The sequence below is a fragment of the Pongo abelii genome, chromosome 2 (assembly GCF_028885655.2).
Source record: "Pongo abelii isolate AG06213 chromosome 2, NHGRI_mPonAbe1-v2.0_pri, whole genome shotgun sequence".
NCBI lineage: Eukaryota > Metazoa > Chordata > Mammalia > Primates > Hominidae > Pongo > Pongo abelii.
In genome coordinates, this window is record NC_085928.1 from 6033906 (window position 1) to 6051715 (window position 17810).

Sequence of the window (17810 nt, forward strand, 5' to 3'; positions counted from 1 at the left end):
GATCCCAGCCCCTGCTCAGCCGCCCATGAGCTGTGTGACCGTGGGCAAGTTACTGAAGCTCTCCGAGCCTCAGCTTCCTCAACTATATAGTGGGCATCAGACCATTTATAAGCACAATAAGACATTGTACTTACTAAGGGGACAACATACTGCCTGGCACCCACGGGCAGCCAGGGTGCCACTGTTCGTTGAGCAATTCTCTTTCTTGACATTCATCAATATAGATAAGGAACATCATTTCTGGGACTGCCAGACCCTCAAAGGTTCTATGGGTCAAGTTCATCTTCACAGAGGAGACTGATCAGAAAGGAGGTCACGGGCTCAGAAAAAAAGGCAAAAGAAATGTTGAAGGTACTCCTCAAAGTATTTTGGGGTGAGGAGGACCCTCACAGTGGGCGAGGAGGGAAGTTATCCATTTCCTTGCTGCAAAGGTGGGGCCTTGACATGGGCTATTGGTGAATGATCCAGTCTGTGGAGATCAGATGACGTCCTACTCTGGAACTGGCTGCAGGGGCCATCAACCCTTCAGGAGAGGGGGGGAGTGTGAGAGGAAACCATCCAGGGCCGCTGGGCACCATCCTGGCATAACAGTGGCCTGGGGAGGCCGAGGAAGCCACCTCCCCAATCCCGACATCCCCACCACCTGCCTGGGGAGAATGGATACAAATTCAAGAAAAAGTGACTCAAAGGGGGTTTAACTAGAACCACAAGGATGAGCAATAGCAAGTGCTGGCCAGGACGTGGAGATCATGGCACCTTCACACACTGCCCCCAGGAATCTGAAACAGGCTGGAGTGCAGTGGTGCCATCTCGGCTCACTGCAGCCTCCGCCTCCTGGGCTCAAGCGATGCTCTTGCCTCAGCCTCCTGAGTAACTGGGACTACAGGTGTGTGCCACCACGCCTGGTTTATTTTTCTATTTTTAGTAGAAACAGGGTTTCACCATGTTGGCCAGGCTGGTCTTGAATTCCTGACCTCATGTGATCTGCCCGCCTCGGCCTCCCAAAGTGCTGGAATTACAGGCATGAGCCACTGCGCCCAGCCTGAATTTCCTTCTTTTTGTGGCTAAATAACATTCCATTTCAGGGGTCGACCACGTTTTGTTTTTCCACTCATCCGTTGATGGACTCTTGGGTTGTTTTCACACTTGGCGGTTATGAATAATGCTGTTATGAGCATTCACATGTGGACATGTGTTTTCTGGTCTCTTGGGTAGGAGTGGAATTGCCGGGGCACAGGATAACTGTGTTTAACTGTTTGGGAGCTGCCAGGTACTTCTTTCCATATAGCAACCCTGGTGCCTGGACAATGCCCAGTTTGTACAAAGTGCTCAGAGAAACACCTCCTGGCTTACTGAGTACTCACACAAGACTGAACACTGTACATATTTCTCACCAAATCCTTATGGTCCCCAGGACAAGCATCACTATCTCAATCTCACAGGTCAGAAGGCAGTGTCAGAGGTTAAGGGCCTCATCTGATGAATGGGTAAGTGGGGAAGAAAGGGTCTGCTAGTGCTCTAAACAGTGGTTTGGCCCCCCAGGGACATTTGGCCATGTCTGGGCCATTTTTTATTGTCATGGCTTGGGAGACACTACTAACATCTAGTAGGTACAGGCCTGGGATGCTGCTGAACATCGTATAATACACTGACAGCCTGCATCACAAAGAATTATTCAACCCCAAATGTCAATCAATACTATCTAGGCTAAGAAATCCTGATCCAGAAATTTTTTTTCAAAAACAGGAGCTAGAGTTGTCAGAAAAGGTTTCAAAGACAAGGTGAGCCTTGGTTTGGACTTGGTTTTGGGGCAGATCATCTGAAAGGCATCTTTTGCCTGATTTTTATTTTCTCTGACAAGAATTTTAACCTACAAAGTTTCCCTTACTGGCCAGGTGTGGTGGCTCATGCGTGTAATCCCAGCACTTTGGGAGGCTGAGGCGGGTGGATCACCTGAGGTCAGGAGTCCGAGACCAGCCTGGCCAACTTGGTGAAAACCCGTTTTCACTAAAAATACAAAAAAAAAAAAAAAAAAAAATTAGCTGGGCGTGGTGGCAGGCACCTCTAATCTCAGCTACTCAGGAGGCTGAGGTAGGAGAATCACTTGAACTCAGGAGGCAGAGGTTGCAGTAAGCCGAGATCACGCCACTGCACTCCAGCCCGAGCAACAAGAGCAAGACTCTGTCTCAAAAAAAAAAAAAAAAAAAAAAAAAGTTTCCTTTATTTCCTTAAGAGATCACCTAGAAGAATTCCAGCCTGGAAACAAGCCCATATTTGACTCTGGCAAGGTGAAGATGTGAGGGCAGTGCCCTGGGCTGGCAGCATAAATGTGACCTGACCCACACACATGCTCTGAGATCTGGAACAGGAAGCCACCACTGGCCCTAAGATCCAGAGCAGGGAGCCTCTCCCTGCCTCCCATCGCTGCCAAGAATGCTAGCTTCCCCAAGATGTGCTGCACCAAGGACCAGCACTATGACAGGCAGGGTCTGGCTCCAGGGTCACAGAGCCACAGCTCTGAGCACATAGGCCCCACTGCAGGGGTTCCTGAGGGCCAGGAGTGACCATGATTCGACACCACCAAGGGCTTGAGGCCCACCTCAGAGGTGGTTTCTGCCTCTTCAGCATCTCCCCCAGCACCAACTTCACCTGCCTGAGCAGAGCTGCCCTCTAGGGACCTACAGGGTTGGATGCCAGAGGAGTGGGGAATGCAGAGAGGCCAGAGTCATGGTGGGGGGATGATCTAGCATGTGCTGCAGAGGACAAACAGGCAGGGGGACGTCCTCACCTTCGGAGTCCAGGGCCTGGATCTTCAGCTCCAGGGGGGAGTCCTCCAGGTAGAGCTCGCGGGTGGTAGAGACGATCTGGATGTCATGGATGAGGTCCACGATGGCATCACAGCGCAGGACCTGGCCTGTGGCTGAAGGAACCCCAGGGAGGGGTCAGCACCAAAGATATTCCCCACCCCTGGCCCCACTTCCAAGCCTTGCAGGCTTACACTCTGGCAAAGACCACAGCAACCACCAGCTTCACCCTCAGAAGCCAAGCAGCTGCCTCGCACATGGCCCCACTGACAGTTAACAGGGACTACCAGAAAGGAAGGGCTGTGGGGGCCTTGTCACCACCCATTCTGGCTTTTCCAGCGGGGCACCAGCATTTAAAGCTGTGGGCAAAGAAAACTCCAGGAAAACTTAGTTTCGTTCAGGGTGTAACCATTCAGTGAAGTGACAAGGGTTATAGTATGATGAGTTCCCATCCCAAAGACAAGAGCCCTGTCCCTTCACTGAGATTAGGGATTATGCTGGTGGTTTTTCGTTTTCACATATGCGGGTGTTTTTATAAAAGACTATCAACTATAGTACAGAAGGGGCTGGTGGGCACACCCAGAGATTTTTTTACTTGCTCCATAAATAAGGTATGTAAATGGCATTACCTGGGGAACCCTCAAGTGTAAGGATAGCAGCAAGAGATACAAAATTGTTCTGACCATTCTCCAGGTACCATATAAAAATACTTGTGCACTTTAGTGTGCTTTTCTGGCACAGCAATACAGTCCCATGTATCAAAAGCCTTAAAAGTAGTCAAGGTTGGCCAGGCGTGGTGGCTCACATCTGTAATCCCAGCACTTTGGGAGGCCAAGGCAGGTGGATCACTTGAGGTCAGGAGTTCAAGACCAGCCTGGCCAACATGATGAAACCCCATCTTTATTAAAAATACAAGAAAAAGTAGTCAGGCATGGTGGCACATGCCTATAATCCCAGCTACTTGGGAGGCTGAGGCAGAAGAATTGCTTGAACCCGGGAGGCAGAGGTTGCAGCGAGCCAAGATCACACCACTGCACTCCGGCCTGGGTAACAGAGCGAGACTCCATCTCAAAAAATAAAAATAAAAATATTCAAGGCTGTGGCCCAGAAAAACTGGGAATTTATCTTAAGAAATAACGTAAAAGAACTCTAATTTGTTCTCTATATAAAAACACTTATTTTTATATGTAACACTGAAACAAACATCTGAAAACACTCTAAATGCCCAATTCAAGGGAATGCTTATAGGACAACCTCCTGTTAAGAATATTATTTGGGCCAGGTGTGGTAGCTCACACATGTAATCCCACCACTGTGGGAGAGGCCAAGGCAGAAGGGTTGCTTGAGCCCAGGAGTTTGAAACCAGCCTGGACAACATAGGGAGACCCCCAACTCGCCACAAAAAATTTTACTAATTAGCTGGGCATGGTGGCATGCACCTGTGGTCCCAGCTATTAAATACTTGAAAGGCTGAGGCAGGAGGATTGCTTGAGTCCAGGAGGTTGAGGCTGCAGTGAGCAGTGTTGGAGCCACTGCACTTCAGCCTGGGTGACAGAGTAAGACACTCTCAAAACAGCAACATAAAAAAGAGAATATTATTCAGCATTAAAAATCATTGTATGGGCCAGGTGCAGTGGCTCGCGCCTGTAATCCCAACACTTTGTGAGGCCGAGGTGGGCGGATCATGAGGTCAGGAGTTCGAGACCAGCCTGGCCAACTTGGTGAAACCCGTCGCTATTGAAAATACAAAAATTAGGCAGGTGTGGTGGCACATGCCCGTAGTCCCAACTACTCGGGAGGCTGGGGCAGGAGAATCACTTGAACTCGGGAGGCGGAGGTTGCAGCGAGCCGAGATCGTGCCACTGCACTCCAGCCTGGGCGACAGAGCAAGACTCTGTCTCAAAAAAAAAAAATCATTGTATGGTAAAATGGAACATGTCCTATAATCTAAGTAGGGAAAAAGCATGATAGAAAATTATATTGTTGTTGTCAAACTATTTTACAACTAATATAATAAATTAGATATGGGGAAGGAAAAGGAGTGATTTCATAGATTAGGACAACTGTCATAGTAATGAGTTGATACCCATTAACAGTTATTTAGGTAACAAATAATAATTTAGAAATTTAGCAAGCCAGCCTCCACAAATGGGAACATGGTACAAAGTGCTGGCACAAGGCCTGGGATGGGTGTTGCCTGCTGGGTGCCTGTCTCCTGCCTGGGTGTCCTGCCACCCAACAAGAGAAAGCCCTGCCATGGGCTCAGGTAGCCTCTAGGACCCTGGGTCTCAGTGGGCATTTCCCTGTCTCTGGCCCCCACCGGGGATCACACACAGCACTCAGCCCTTACTGATGTCCTCTGCGAAGATGATGCTGGTGAGGCGGGCAGGCTGAGTCAGGCGGGCCTGCACCACCGCCTTCTGGGAGCACTGCTGCTCGTCCAGGCCCAGCGGCTCGATGCTGGCCACCTCCGGCCGGGTGGACAACCTGCAGTGGAAGAAGACAGCATTTACTCTCTGGAGCTGTGCTGCAAGGCACAGTGGGATCCAGACACCAGGCTGTGGCTCCCATCTAGGGCACAGTCCTGGACCCAAAGACAGACGTGAGATGGGCCGCCTAACACCAGCTCCAAACCCAGAGGAGACGTGGGGCCCTGCCAAGGCCTCTCCAGTTAAGACCTCCACAAGCTGAGGGCTCCGGGCCTGTGCACACAGTCCCCATGGAGCAAATCAAACAGGACACCTCACACCTGGAAATGACCTCAAGGTTCAACAGATGGCCACCGTCCAAGACTCCTGCAGATGTGGGAGTCGTTCAGTACCAGCAGGAAAGCTGCTCAAGGGATCCCATGACGGACACGTTGCACAGGGAGGGGGCACAGGCATCTCGACCGACCTCTAGCCCAGGCCTGGCACACAGCAGGCTCCGGGCATCAGCTTCCAACCCCAACGGGTTCTACTAACCCTGGGGATCACTACTTGTAATGATAACCATGACCATGAGCTCCCAGTGCCTGTGGAGCGGATATTATAGCCACAGTGGGGAGACAGACAGATAAACACATCCACAAATGAGCCCAGACGTCTGTGAGCCAATTTCCCCAGGGAGGATAACAGGAGGAAGGATAACAGGATGTGTGGGGAAAGCTATCTGCTGTCAGTGCCTCAGTTTCTCATCCATGGCCCAGGATAACTGCCCCAGGCCTAAGTGAGAAGGGGACGAGAGGCAGAGGACAGCAGACTCCACACTGAGTGTGCCCAGCTAGCACGTGCTGTCTACAGACAGGCACTCAGGCCTAGCGTACAGGGCCTCCAAAAGAATGCCACGCAGGACCTGGGGTGAAGCAGGGCCATGGGAAGCGGCCGGCCATGCTGTCCTCAGAGAGCTTATAGTGTGACCAAGGCCCCAGGAGGGGCCACTAAGCCGTGCCTGGCGCTTGTCTCTCGGGGCCACACCTGGCACAGCACCCGACACAGAGCAGACACTCCGGGGTCTCTGCATCCTCCCTAACTTTGCCTAAACTCACTGGAACTTGTCAGAGTATTCTAAAGGAGACTTGTCAGAAACTGCCTGGTGTCAAAAAGCAATGGTGCGTGGCCAGGGGCAGTGGCTCATGCCTGTAATCCCAGCATTTTGGGAGGCCGAGGTGGGCAGATCACCAGAGGTCAGGAGTTCGAGACCAGCCTGGCCAAGTTGGTGAAACCCCATATCTACTAAAAATACAAAAACTTAACCAGGCTTGGTGGCAGGTGCCTGTAATCCCAGCTACTCGGGAGGCTGAGGCAGGAGAATCGCTTGAACCTGGGAGGCGGAGGCTGCAGTGAGCCAAGATGGAGCCATTGCATTCCAGCCTGGGCAACAGAGTGAGACTCCGCCTCAAAAAAAAAAAAAAAAAAAAAAAAGAGGCAATGGTGCAGAACACACCCAAGCAGATGTCCCGCCTTCTGGCTGGATGCCAAGTGTCTTCCCTGGGCCAAGCCGGCACAAGGCCTCTTCCAACACACCTGAGCACGCCGACCACTCCGACACCACCTGGCCACAGTGGGCTGCGGCAGGAGGCCTGCAGATGGACCTTGGAGGTTCACGGAAAATGAGCCGCACCCATCAGTGAAGGAAAGCAGTCTACACCCTGGAGGAAGTGTGTCTGTGGCCCCTTGTGGATTTCTTCCAGGAAAACGGCACGGCACAGAGTCGAGGAACACAGCAAAGCAGGCACAAGCACACACAGGAGACAAGAAGCAGGTGCCTATGAACCCGGCCCACGCCCACTGGAAACACTCCGTCCAACCATCCAACTGCTGACAGCAGTAGTGCCCTACGGTGTTTTTCGAGGGGCTTTAAACTTCCCACACACAAGCACACAAAAGAGTGTGGAAACAAGGACAAATTAGAAAGTTCACACAGGGCAGCAGAGGCTAAGGAAACTCAACAAATCCTGGGTCCTAGATTCGGTCTGGGGGCAGAAAAAGGAGCCTGTACTTTCTACTGAATTTTGCTGTAAACCTAAAACTGCTTTAAAAAAAAAAAAAAGTCTACTCTGCCAGGTGCAGTGGCTCATGCCTCTAATCCTAACACTTTGGGAGGCTGAGGTGGGAGGATCATTTGAGCCCAAAAGTTGGAGACCAGGCTGGGCAACAAAGTGAAACGCCATCTCTACAAAAAAAAATTTTTTTAATTAGCCAGTTATGGTGGTGTGCACCTGTGGTCCCAGCTACATGGGAGGCTGAGGTGGGAGGATCCCTTGAGCCCAGGAGCTCAAGGCTGCAGTGAGTTATGATTGTGTCATTGCACTCTGCCTGAGTGACAGAATGAGGACCTGTCTCAAGCAAACAAACAAGTAGAATAAATGAATAAATATAAAGAATAAAGAAAATGAAGTCTATGGGGGGAAAGAGAATTCATCATTTCCCACTCCTGCCTTTAAAAACACTGTGGTATATCATTCAATGGCCCCTGGGCACTGGGATCTGGGGTCCTCGTCTGGCCTGTAAATCCCACACCCTCTCCTAGCCTATGTCTCTTTAACAAAATAGAGACAACCACTCTTTTCTTGCTTCATAACAGCAGTGTATTAATCTCAGACACAGGCCCAATAAATGCAAACAGAGCTCTTCCTATCCAAGTAAAAGAAGCCTGAAATTCTTTTTGTAAAACTCCCCAAGCTCTTCCCTGGGCTGCCACTGAGATGCCTGGACAGCCTGCAGAGCCCGGCTGCAGTGACCACACCTTTCATGTCCATGTAGCAGTGTGTCCGGAATTGGTGGGTTCTTGGTCTCACTGACTTCAAGAATGAAGCCGCGGACCCTCGCAGTGTGTTACAGCTCTTAAGGTGGCGCATCTGGAGTTTGTTCCTTCTGATGTTCGGATGTGTTTGGAGTTTTTTCCTTCTGGTGGGTTCGTAGTCTCGCTGGCTCAGGAGTGAAGCTGCAGACCTTCGCGGTGAGTGTTACAGCTCTTAAGGCAGTGCGTTTGGAGTTGTTCGTTTCTCCCGGTGAGCTCGCGGTCTCGCTGGGTTCAGGAGTGAAGCTGCAGATCTTCACAGTGAGTGTTACAGCTCATAAAAGCAGCGTGGACCCAAAGAGTGAGCAGTAGCAAGATTTATTGCCAAGAGCGAAAGAACAAAGCTCCCACAGCGTGGAAGGGGACCCGAGCGGGTTGCCAATGCTGGCTCGGGTAGCCTGCTTTTAGTCTCTTATCTGGCCCCACCCACATCCTGCTGATTGGTAGAGCCAAGTGGCCTGTTTTGACAGGGCGCTGATTGGTGCGTTTACAATCCCTGAGCTAGATACAAAGGCTCTCTACGTCCCCATCAGATTAGTTAGATACAGAGTTTCGACACACAGGTTCTCCAAGGCCCCACCAGAGCAGCTAGATACAAAGTGTCGATTGGTGAATTCACAAACCTTGAGCTAAACACAGGGTGCTGATTGGTGTGTTTACAATCCTTGAGCTAGATACAGAGTCCGATTGGTGTGTTTACAATCCCTGAGCTAGACATAAAGGTTCTCCAAAGCCCCACCAGAGCAGCTAGATACAGTGTCTAGTGGTGCATTCACAAACCTTGAGCTAAACAGAGGGTGCTGATTGGTGTTTACAAACCTTGAGCTAGATACAGAGTGCTGATTGGTGTGTTTACAATCCTTGAGGTAGATACAGAGTGCCGATTGGTGTATTTACAATCCCTGAGCTAGACATAAAGGTTCTCCACGTCCTCACCAGACTCAGGAGCCCAGCTGGCTTCACCTCGTGGATCCCGCACCGGGGCTGCAGGTGGAGCTGCCTGCCAGTCCCACGCCGGGCGCTCGCACTCCTCAGCCCTTTGGGTGGTCGATGGGACTGGGGGCCATGGAGCAGGGGGTGGCGCTCGTCGGGGAGGCTCGGGCTGCACAGGAGCCCACGGAGGCGGGGGAAGGCTCAGGCATGGAAGGCTGCAGTCCCGAGGCCTGCCCCGTGGGAAGGCAGCTAAGGCCCAGCGAGAAATAGAATGCAGCGCCGGTGGGCTGGCACTGCTGGGGGAACCCATACACCCTCCGCAGCCGCTGGCCCGGGTGCTAAGTCCCTCATTGCCCGGGGCCGGCAGGGCCGGCCGGCTGCTCCGAGTGCGGGGCCCGCCAAGCCCACGCCCACCCGGAACTCCAGCTGGCCGGCAAGCGCCGCACATAACCCCGGTTCCCACAACCCCGGTTCCCGCTCGCGCCTCTCCCTCTACACCTCCCTGCAAGCTGAGGGAGTGGGCTCCGGCCTTGGCCAGCCCAGAAAGGGGCTCCCACAGTGCAGCAGTGGGCTGAAGGGCTCCTCAAGTGCTACCAAAGTGGGAGCCCAGGCAGAGGAGGCGCTGAGAGCGAGCCAGGGCTGTGAGGACTGCCAGCACGCTGTCACCTCTCAGCAGGGCTACATTAAGGACCCATACAAGCCTGAGATAGCCCTGCACAACAGACGTGTAACACAGGCCATGTTTTCATTTTCCGTCAAAAAAAGTAACAGGTGAGATTAATTTTTAATAAACCTTGTTTTTTAAAGCAGTTTGAGATGCACAGCAAAACTCAATAGAAAGTATAGATTTCCCATACATGCCCTGCCCCATGCATACACAACACTTCCCTCAACATCCCCACCAGAGTGATGCATTGGTTACAATGGAGCCTGTGGTGACCTCACAATCACTCAGAACACCCGCAGCTGACATGAGGGTGCACACTCGGCATCCCATGTCCTGTAAGTTTGGACAGATGGATAACAGCCCACACCTGCCATGGCAGTATCCTTTGGAACAGCACCGCTGCCCTAAAAGTCCTCTGCACTCTGCCTATTCCTCCCTGTTTTTAAATCCCTACTAAAAAGTCATATTTTTAAGAAAATATGTGATTTACCCCAACACATCCTAAATATCATGCTTCTGACATGTAGTACTGGCTGCATTTTCAGAGCTCACAGTCACACGTCTTAGTCTGTTGGGGATGCCATTACAAAACATCACAAACAGGGTTTTTCCAACAACAGAAATGTATTGCTCACAGTTCTGGAGGCTGGCAGTCCAAGATCAGCTGGCACACTGGGTGTCTGGTGAGGGCCCACTTTCTGGGTCATGCCTGCTGTCTTCCCACTGTTGTCACATGGCAGAAGGGGCGAGGGAGCTCTCTGGGGCCTTTTGTATAAGGGCACTAATCCCAACCATGAGGGCCCCACCCTCATGACCCCATCACCTCCCAAAGGTGCTACCTCAAATGCCATCGCCTTGGGGATGAGGTGTCAACACATGAGTCTGGGGGGGACACAGAATTCGTTCACGTGGTGAGTGGTTCCAATGCTGGCCTGGCTCTGAGGCCTGGCCTCCTGGTGGAGGGCTGTGCAGGCGCAGGGCTCTCATGTCCTGGGGTCTCTGTGGACACCTCTGACCCCTGCCCAGGCTCTACTTGGGAGGCAGCGGGTGCTGAGTGCTCTTGTGACCTTCTTAACAAAGTCCCTCCTCTCAGCACTCAGGGCTGACGACAGAGCCTGGGGGAGACAGAAAGCAGCCTGGCCTGGGAAGGCTTGCCTAAGCCATTTAAGATGGCTCCCACCCCTCAGGCCCCAGGGCCTGAGGCTTGATCCCTGCATCCCCTCTTCAGCTGGCTGAGCTCTGTGCAGCAGGAGTAAGATTCCATCCTCCCAGGGCTTCCTCACAAGCAGACCAGGCCACGTCTGACCTCTGCAGATCCCCGCTCCCCTGGGGCCTGCTCTCTCTTGGTCAGGACCCACATCGGAAGCAGGGACAGCCCATCCCAACACCTCCCAGAGGCTGCAGGCAGCTCAGGCTGGTTTTCCTGTGATCAGTGTGAGTGTTCCTTTCAGTTATCTGACTTCCTTCCCGGGCATTCTGAGCCCACCCATAGCTTTGGGCATGTCTTTAAGCGACACAAAAGAACCACAACAGCCACCAATTCCGTCCTCATCTGTAAGGCAGGGCCCCCACCCACCCTGCCTTCCTCACAGGGGTGTGTAATGCTGGATGAAAAAGCACAACAGAAAGTGTCTGCCAGAGAATTACAGAGGGAAAGGTTTGCACCAAACTCAAAATAGAGAAGGTGGAAGTGGAAATGGTGGGGGCAGTAAGGAGGAATTCACTTCTATCCAGAAGGTTTTATTTCTTTAAAAAAAGATTGGAAACCAATATAGGTTGTTACACAATGGCTAATTCTGATGGTAGGAATATGGGTATTCATTACATTATTATTTCTTTTCTGTGTTATTCTAACTTCTAAATGAAAATATCTTCCCCCAATGTTAGTTGTAACTTAGAGAACTACTGCTACGTCCTCATCTTACAGATCAGTAAACTGAGGCTTAGGAAAACGGGACTGGTTTAAGGCCACAGAGGCCAGGCTAGGACACAGGGGTTCCAAGCCCAAAAGCAGGATGCTTTCTGCTATCAGGGCCACGCAGAAGCGCCCTCCCTCCTAACGGCTGTCTCTGCACCTCACAGCTTTCCAGGATGGGCCTTAGAAAAACCCTATAGGTGTCCCTGGAGATTCAGGCTGGCTCTTTCCCAGGCTGGGAATGAAAGAGCTGGCCAGTCATGTGCAAGTCGGGAATGTTTCTGTTTCCAGGATCTGGGGAAAGAAGAATTACATCTACATGGAGGGAGGGTGGGTAATTCTTCACAGACATGGTAGTTGATCAAACCAACTCAGGCAAAGAGAGACAGGGAGTGCAGGAGGAGATAAGAGAGGTGAGGGCAGGCAGGAACAGCTCATTTCTGGAGAGCACTGAGATATCCAAGGACTGTTTTTTATTAAAATAAAAGTGTGCTGGTGGAGTGTGAGGATTAACTTTACATGTTAACTTGACTGAGCCACAGTGACCAGATATTTGGTCAAACATTAATCTGGCCATTTCTCTGAGGGTGTTTTTGGATGAGATTAGCATTTGAATCTGTGGCCTGGGTAAAGTAGATGCCCCCTAATGTGGGTGGGCCTCATCCAATCAGGTAATGGCCTGAACAGAACAAAAGCCTGAGCAAGGAGAATTCCTGCTCTGGGCCTCGCAGTCATCGAGTGGGGATGTCAGCATCCCTGCCTTCAGACTCAAGCTGAAACACAGGCTCCTCTGGGTCTTGAGCCTGCTGGCCTTCAGACTAAAAGTAAACCATCAGCTCTCCTGAGATTCCAGCTGAATGCAGCTCTTAGAACTTGTCAGCCTCCATAATCATGTAAGCCAATCCCTTATACTAAACCTCTCATATACATATGAGGGGGGTGTGTGTATAAGATATATATATATAGGCTATATATATAGCCTATTGAATATATGCATATGAGCTATATATATATGATATATATGTCCTATTGGTTCTGTTTCTTCAGAAAACCCTGACTAATCAGGGAGGGTATAAGAAATGAGAAGGGCAACTGAGGAAAGGAAAGGGCACCATGTATCAGGCCCAGAGCTAAACACTTCTATTTATCACTGAATCCTCCACCAGCCCAATATGGGAAAACCAAACTGAGGCTCAGAGAGGTTAAGTAATTTGCCCAAAGCCACACAGCTGTCAGCAGCAGGGCCAACTATCGCAGCTAGGCCTGGGTGACTCCAGATCAGATACCTCTCCCATTCCAGGAGCATTTTCCTCAGGATATGACACACCCACCACCAGTTTAGATGATGCACAGATGAGCTATTTTTTAACAGACTCATTATGCATTTTAACTATTACATATTCATTTAAGTGTTTTAGGAAAAACAAATGTACCAAACTCATGAGCTCATAAATGTTAATACGAAAGATAATGTCAATGTTTTTTAAAAAGTGAGTCATTTTGAAGGAAATGTTCAGTAAATTCTAGTATAGGTAGTACATAAAAGCAGCAGCATTTTAATGGTGGCAATGAAGTGACTGCAGTCCCCACCACCCACTACTGAGGCACACCTTGGGGAAGCGTGGGTCCAGGGAAGAGGGGAACCGAGCCCTGCAATGCCAGCCATGCCTTCCCTCTGGTACAGAGTCTGATATAAGCTGCCATTCTCCAATTTCTGGGAGCACAGGGGCACGGCAATGTCCTACACTGATATCAGGAACTCTAAACACCAGACAGGCCTCTCCCTGGTTGGCTGGGACCCACCATGAGGAACAGAGGAACCGCTGGAAGAGGCACGTGGCTACAACAGCTCACACAGTCCCTGACCAGTACAGGCTCTGGGCCATAGGTGGCCCATGCAGCCACTCAGCCCATACTCAAAACCGGGTCTGGAGACATACCACTAAAGGACACACAGGGCCTCACTAAGCAGAAAAGGCAGGGTCTGCACATAGGGCTCACTGGCTGAGATGCCAACACTTTCATCTGCCACCCACCGAAGCCAAGTCAGCCCGCTCATAGCCCAGTTCACTTGGATACCACATCAGGTTTGGCCAAAGAAACAGAGTCTGGCAACTTTTCTGAGGAAAAGCCCTCCCCTGCCCATCCAGTCTAAATGAATAGCCACTCCTCTAAAAGGACACTTGATCCTCTTGCCTGCACACCTGTCGTTCTTCCCTGTACCTCAGCAGGTGGGCGGCATGTCTACGCCACCCTCCCACTCACCAACACCTCTGCCCCACCCCTCCCCACCCCCCACACAGCACACATGGCAGGCTTCATAGTCGGGAGTGGTGTGTGTGGCTTTCCCAGGGACCCCTCGTGTAGTGCAGCAAGTAGCCCTCGGGGATGGGGACATGGCTCACTCAATTATCTCATCTGTTGGTATCTGTGGAATGGGAGGTCGTAAGACAGATGGTTGCTGCCACTCACCAGCTGCGTGACCTTGACCAAATGAGCTAACCTCCCTGGGCTGCCACATCCTCATCTGCACAATGGGAATGAAAATAGCACCTATACAAAGCACAGGGCTGGGATAATATATATCAAGCTCTTGTCACAGCTCTCAGATCTAGGAAAAAGGAGGTGGCTCCCAAATGAAGGAGTTGTGGTCCTGCAATGTTTGGGATGATTCTGACCACAAGGACTTTGCTTTTTAAAGAAAGGAGAAAAGCTGGGCGCAGTGGCTTGTGCCTATAGTTCCAATTATGCAGGAGGATGGCTTGAGCCCAGGAGTTCAAGGCATTGTGATTATTCCTGCTTGAACCTGTCCTTCCTCTTCCCTGAAGCCTGACCCTAAAGCCCTAGGGTCAGGGCCCTCCTCACAGGCCTCCCAATGATACCACCAAGGCATCCTTAAAGCCTGAATCAAAGATTCAGTCCCAAAACAGAGTTATTGGCCCAAGGTGGCACTGCTGGAAAGAGCCTGAACCACCTGCCATCAAATCCAACCTCTGTTCCGAAGCCGCTGCCTCCCACTCCTCCCTCCCTCCCAGCTTCCCCACCTCTGTTCCTCTGCTGATGCTGGTCCCTCCACCTCACATGACCTCTTGACCCACAGGTATGCTGTCCAACCTTCTTAGCTCACCAAACACGGCATCTCTTCCATGGACTGTCCCTATCTGCAACACCCATGCCCCTCCTATCAGCTCCCATGGCACCGCTGGTCCTCCTTGGGGTCTTTAAGGCATTCATACACTTATTGAAACCATAAATACTGGGCTACTAGTGATATTTAAGGTAGTGTTCTAGGTGCCAAGGACACAACTAGGTACAGACTACACATTAACCTCTGCCTTCACGGAGCTTTCGCTTTAGTGGAAGGAGAACAAGAACAGACAAAATGAGTGAGTGAAGATGGGATCTTAGTAATGGCTAAAGACAGATAAAATGCTGGGAGGGCCAGGGCTGCCATCTTCCATGGACACTCAGAGGAGGCATCACTGAGGGGGCACTGTGCAAGCAGAGACTTTAAGGACAGGCAGGCATGGACTCTATCAGGTGTGGGTGGTGAATGTTCATCCATGGAGACAAATACATGGCTTTTCTTCTTTATTCTGTTAATATGGTCATTACACTGATTTTTTTAAAATGTTGAGCCAACCTTGCCTTCCTGGGATATGCCCTACCAGGTCATGATATATTAGTCTTGTTTATTTTTCTGGATTTGATTAGCTAGTATTTAAAAAAATTGTGCTTTTGGTCTGTGGGATTTTTTTTTTCTTATAATGCTTTTATCTGGTTTGCAATGAGTGTAATGTTGGCCTCATAAAAGTGAATTAGGAAACAATTGCTCCTTCTGTCTCTCCTGAGAGTCTGTAAAGAACCTGTATCATTTCTTCCTTAAATCTTTCACAGAATTTATAGACAAGGCCATCTGGGCTTAGAGTTTTCTTTATAAAAAGGTTTTTAGGCCAGGCACCGTGGCTCATGCCTGTAATCCCAGCACTTTGGGATGCCAAGGCATGTGGATCATGAAATCAGGAGTTCAAGACTAGCCCGACCAACATGGTGAAGCCCTGTCTCTACTAAAAACACAAAAATTAGCCAGGCATCATGGCGTGCACCTGTAATTCCAGCTACTAAGGAGGCTGAGGCAGGAGAATTGCTTGAACCCAGGAGGCAGAGGTTGCTGTGAGCTGAGGTCGCACCACGGCACTCCAGCCTGGGTGACAGGGAGAGACTCTGTCTCAAAAAAAAAAGTTTTTAATTACAAACTTAATTTTATCAAATGTACCAAGTGGAACAGAAGGCATCTAGGGCTGCATACTCTGCAAGTGTTTTCAGAGTATCCCAAAAGCTCCGTGCAGCAGCAGGTCTCATGTGCCCACCTGACGGCTGTTGAGACGGAGCTCTGGTGCTGTCACATGGCCAGGCTGCCTCCTCAAAGGCACCTGACTCTGTCCTGCTCAATGTTCTCCCTCATCACACCAGCTCCCCTGTAAGTCCGGGGTCTGTAGGCCTCCCCTGCCCTTCCCACAAACAGCTGTCAACAGGCAAGCAGCCAACCTGTGAGTGTCATTTCTGTGGGGGACACGTGCTGGGTTTGGGCTGCTCAGCCTCCACATACCTTCCAGTAACAGCACTCAATTTTTCTGTAGGTGCCTGTCTGCTATGGTCTGAATGTCTGTATCCCCCCAAAATCCAGATGTTGAAATCCTCGCTTCTGAGGTGATGACACGTGCTAACAGGTGGGGCTTTTGGTGCATGATTAGGTCATGAAGTCTGAGCCCTCATGGATGGACTAAGCGCCTTTATAAAAGAGGTCCCACAGAACTGCTCATCCCTTCCCACCATGCGAGGATGTTGCAAAGCGTGGGCAGTCTAAAACCTGGAAAACAGCCTTCACCAGAACCTGACTATGCTGGTACCACCTTGAAACTTTCATTTATTCTATGCTTTCTTATGTGTCAATCACAGAGTGAAACATATCATAAACATTTCATTTGCTTCCAAACAATCCTATTAAAACCCCCATTTGATACATGAGGAATCCTTTGCATGGATGTTAAGTGACCTTCATGAAGCCAAGTCCCTAGACATGGGCCTTAGTGTAGTCTAGCTCAGAACCCCTGGTCTGGACACTCTCCTGCTCCCTTGTGCTAGGGTACACGGAGTTCAAAACAAGACCACAGGCCTCCCACTTTTACCTGGTGCTGCCTCCAGACCCAAGCAGAAGATGGTTTTAACATCCACCTGAATCAGCCCCCACCTCCAAATGTATCCTGAATACTAATTTTTTTTTTTTTTTTTTTTTTTGGAGATGGAGTCTTGTTCTGTCACCCAGGCTGGAATGCAGTGGTACGATCTAGGCTCACTGCAACCTCTGCCTCTCGGGTTCAAGCAGTTCTCCTGCCTCAGCCTCCTGAGTAGCTGGGACTACAGGTGCACACCACCTGTAATTTTTAGCACGCCACCCAGCTTTTTTTTTTTTTTTTTGTATTTTAGTAGAAACGGTTTCACCGTGTTGCCCAGGCTGGTCTCTAACTCCTGAGCTCAGGCATTATGCCTGCCTTGGCCTCCCAAACTGCTAGGATTACAGGTGTGAGCCACTGTGCCCAGCTATTACTGATTTTTTTTTCCTTTTTTTCTTTTTTTTTTTTTTTTGAGACAGAGTTTCACTCTTGTTGCCCAGGCTGGAGTGCAATGAGACAATCTCAGCTCACTGCAGACTCCACCTCCCAGGTTCAAGTGATTCTCCTGCCTCAGCCTCCCGAGTAGCTAGGAAAAGGCATGCAGCACCATGCCCAGCTAATTTTGTATTTTTAGTAGAAATGAGGTTTCTCCATATTGGTCAGGCTGGTCTCAAACTCCTGACCTCAGGTGATCCGCCCACCTTGGCCTCCCAAAGTGCTGGGATTACAGGCGTGAGCCACCATGCCTGGCCAATACTGATTTTTAAAAGCACCATTGGGCCAGGCATGGTGGCTTATGCCTGTAACCCTAACACTTTGGGAGGCCAAGGTAGGAGGATCACTTGTTTGAGACCAGACTAGGCAACAGTGAGACCCCATTTCTAAAAAAAAAAAAGGCCAGCCACGATGGCTCACACCTGTAATCCCAGCACTTTGGGAGGCCGAGGTGGGCAGATCACGAGGTCAGGAGATCGAGACCATCCTGGCTAACATGGTGAAACCCTGTCGCTACTAAAAAATACAAAAAATTAGCCAGG

General features: G+C 50.4%; 1 protein-coding gene across 2 annotated transcripts in view; it reads right to left on the minus strand.

Moving 5' to 3' along the window:
- NUP210 (nucleoporin 210) overlaps positions 1-17810 on the minus strand; it is a 106401-nt gene that overhangs the window by 79374 nt on the left and 9217 nt on the right. For both annotated transcript variants that reach the window (XM_054551246.2, XM_024244326.3), the window contains exons 2-3: positions 5155-5291; positions 2789-2920 (exon numbers count right to left, since the gene is read on the minus strand). In XM_054551246.2, coding sequence (XP_054407221.2) covers positions 2789-2920; positions 5155-5291 — 269 coding nt within the window. The remainder of the gene's footprint in view (positions 1-2788; positions 2921-5154; positions 5292-17810) is intronic.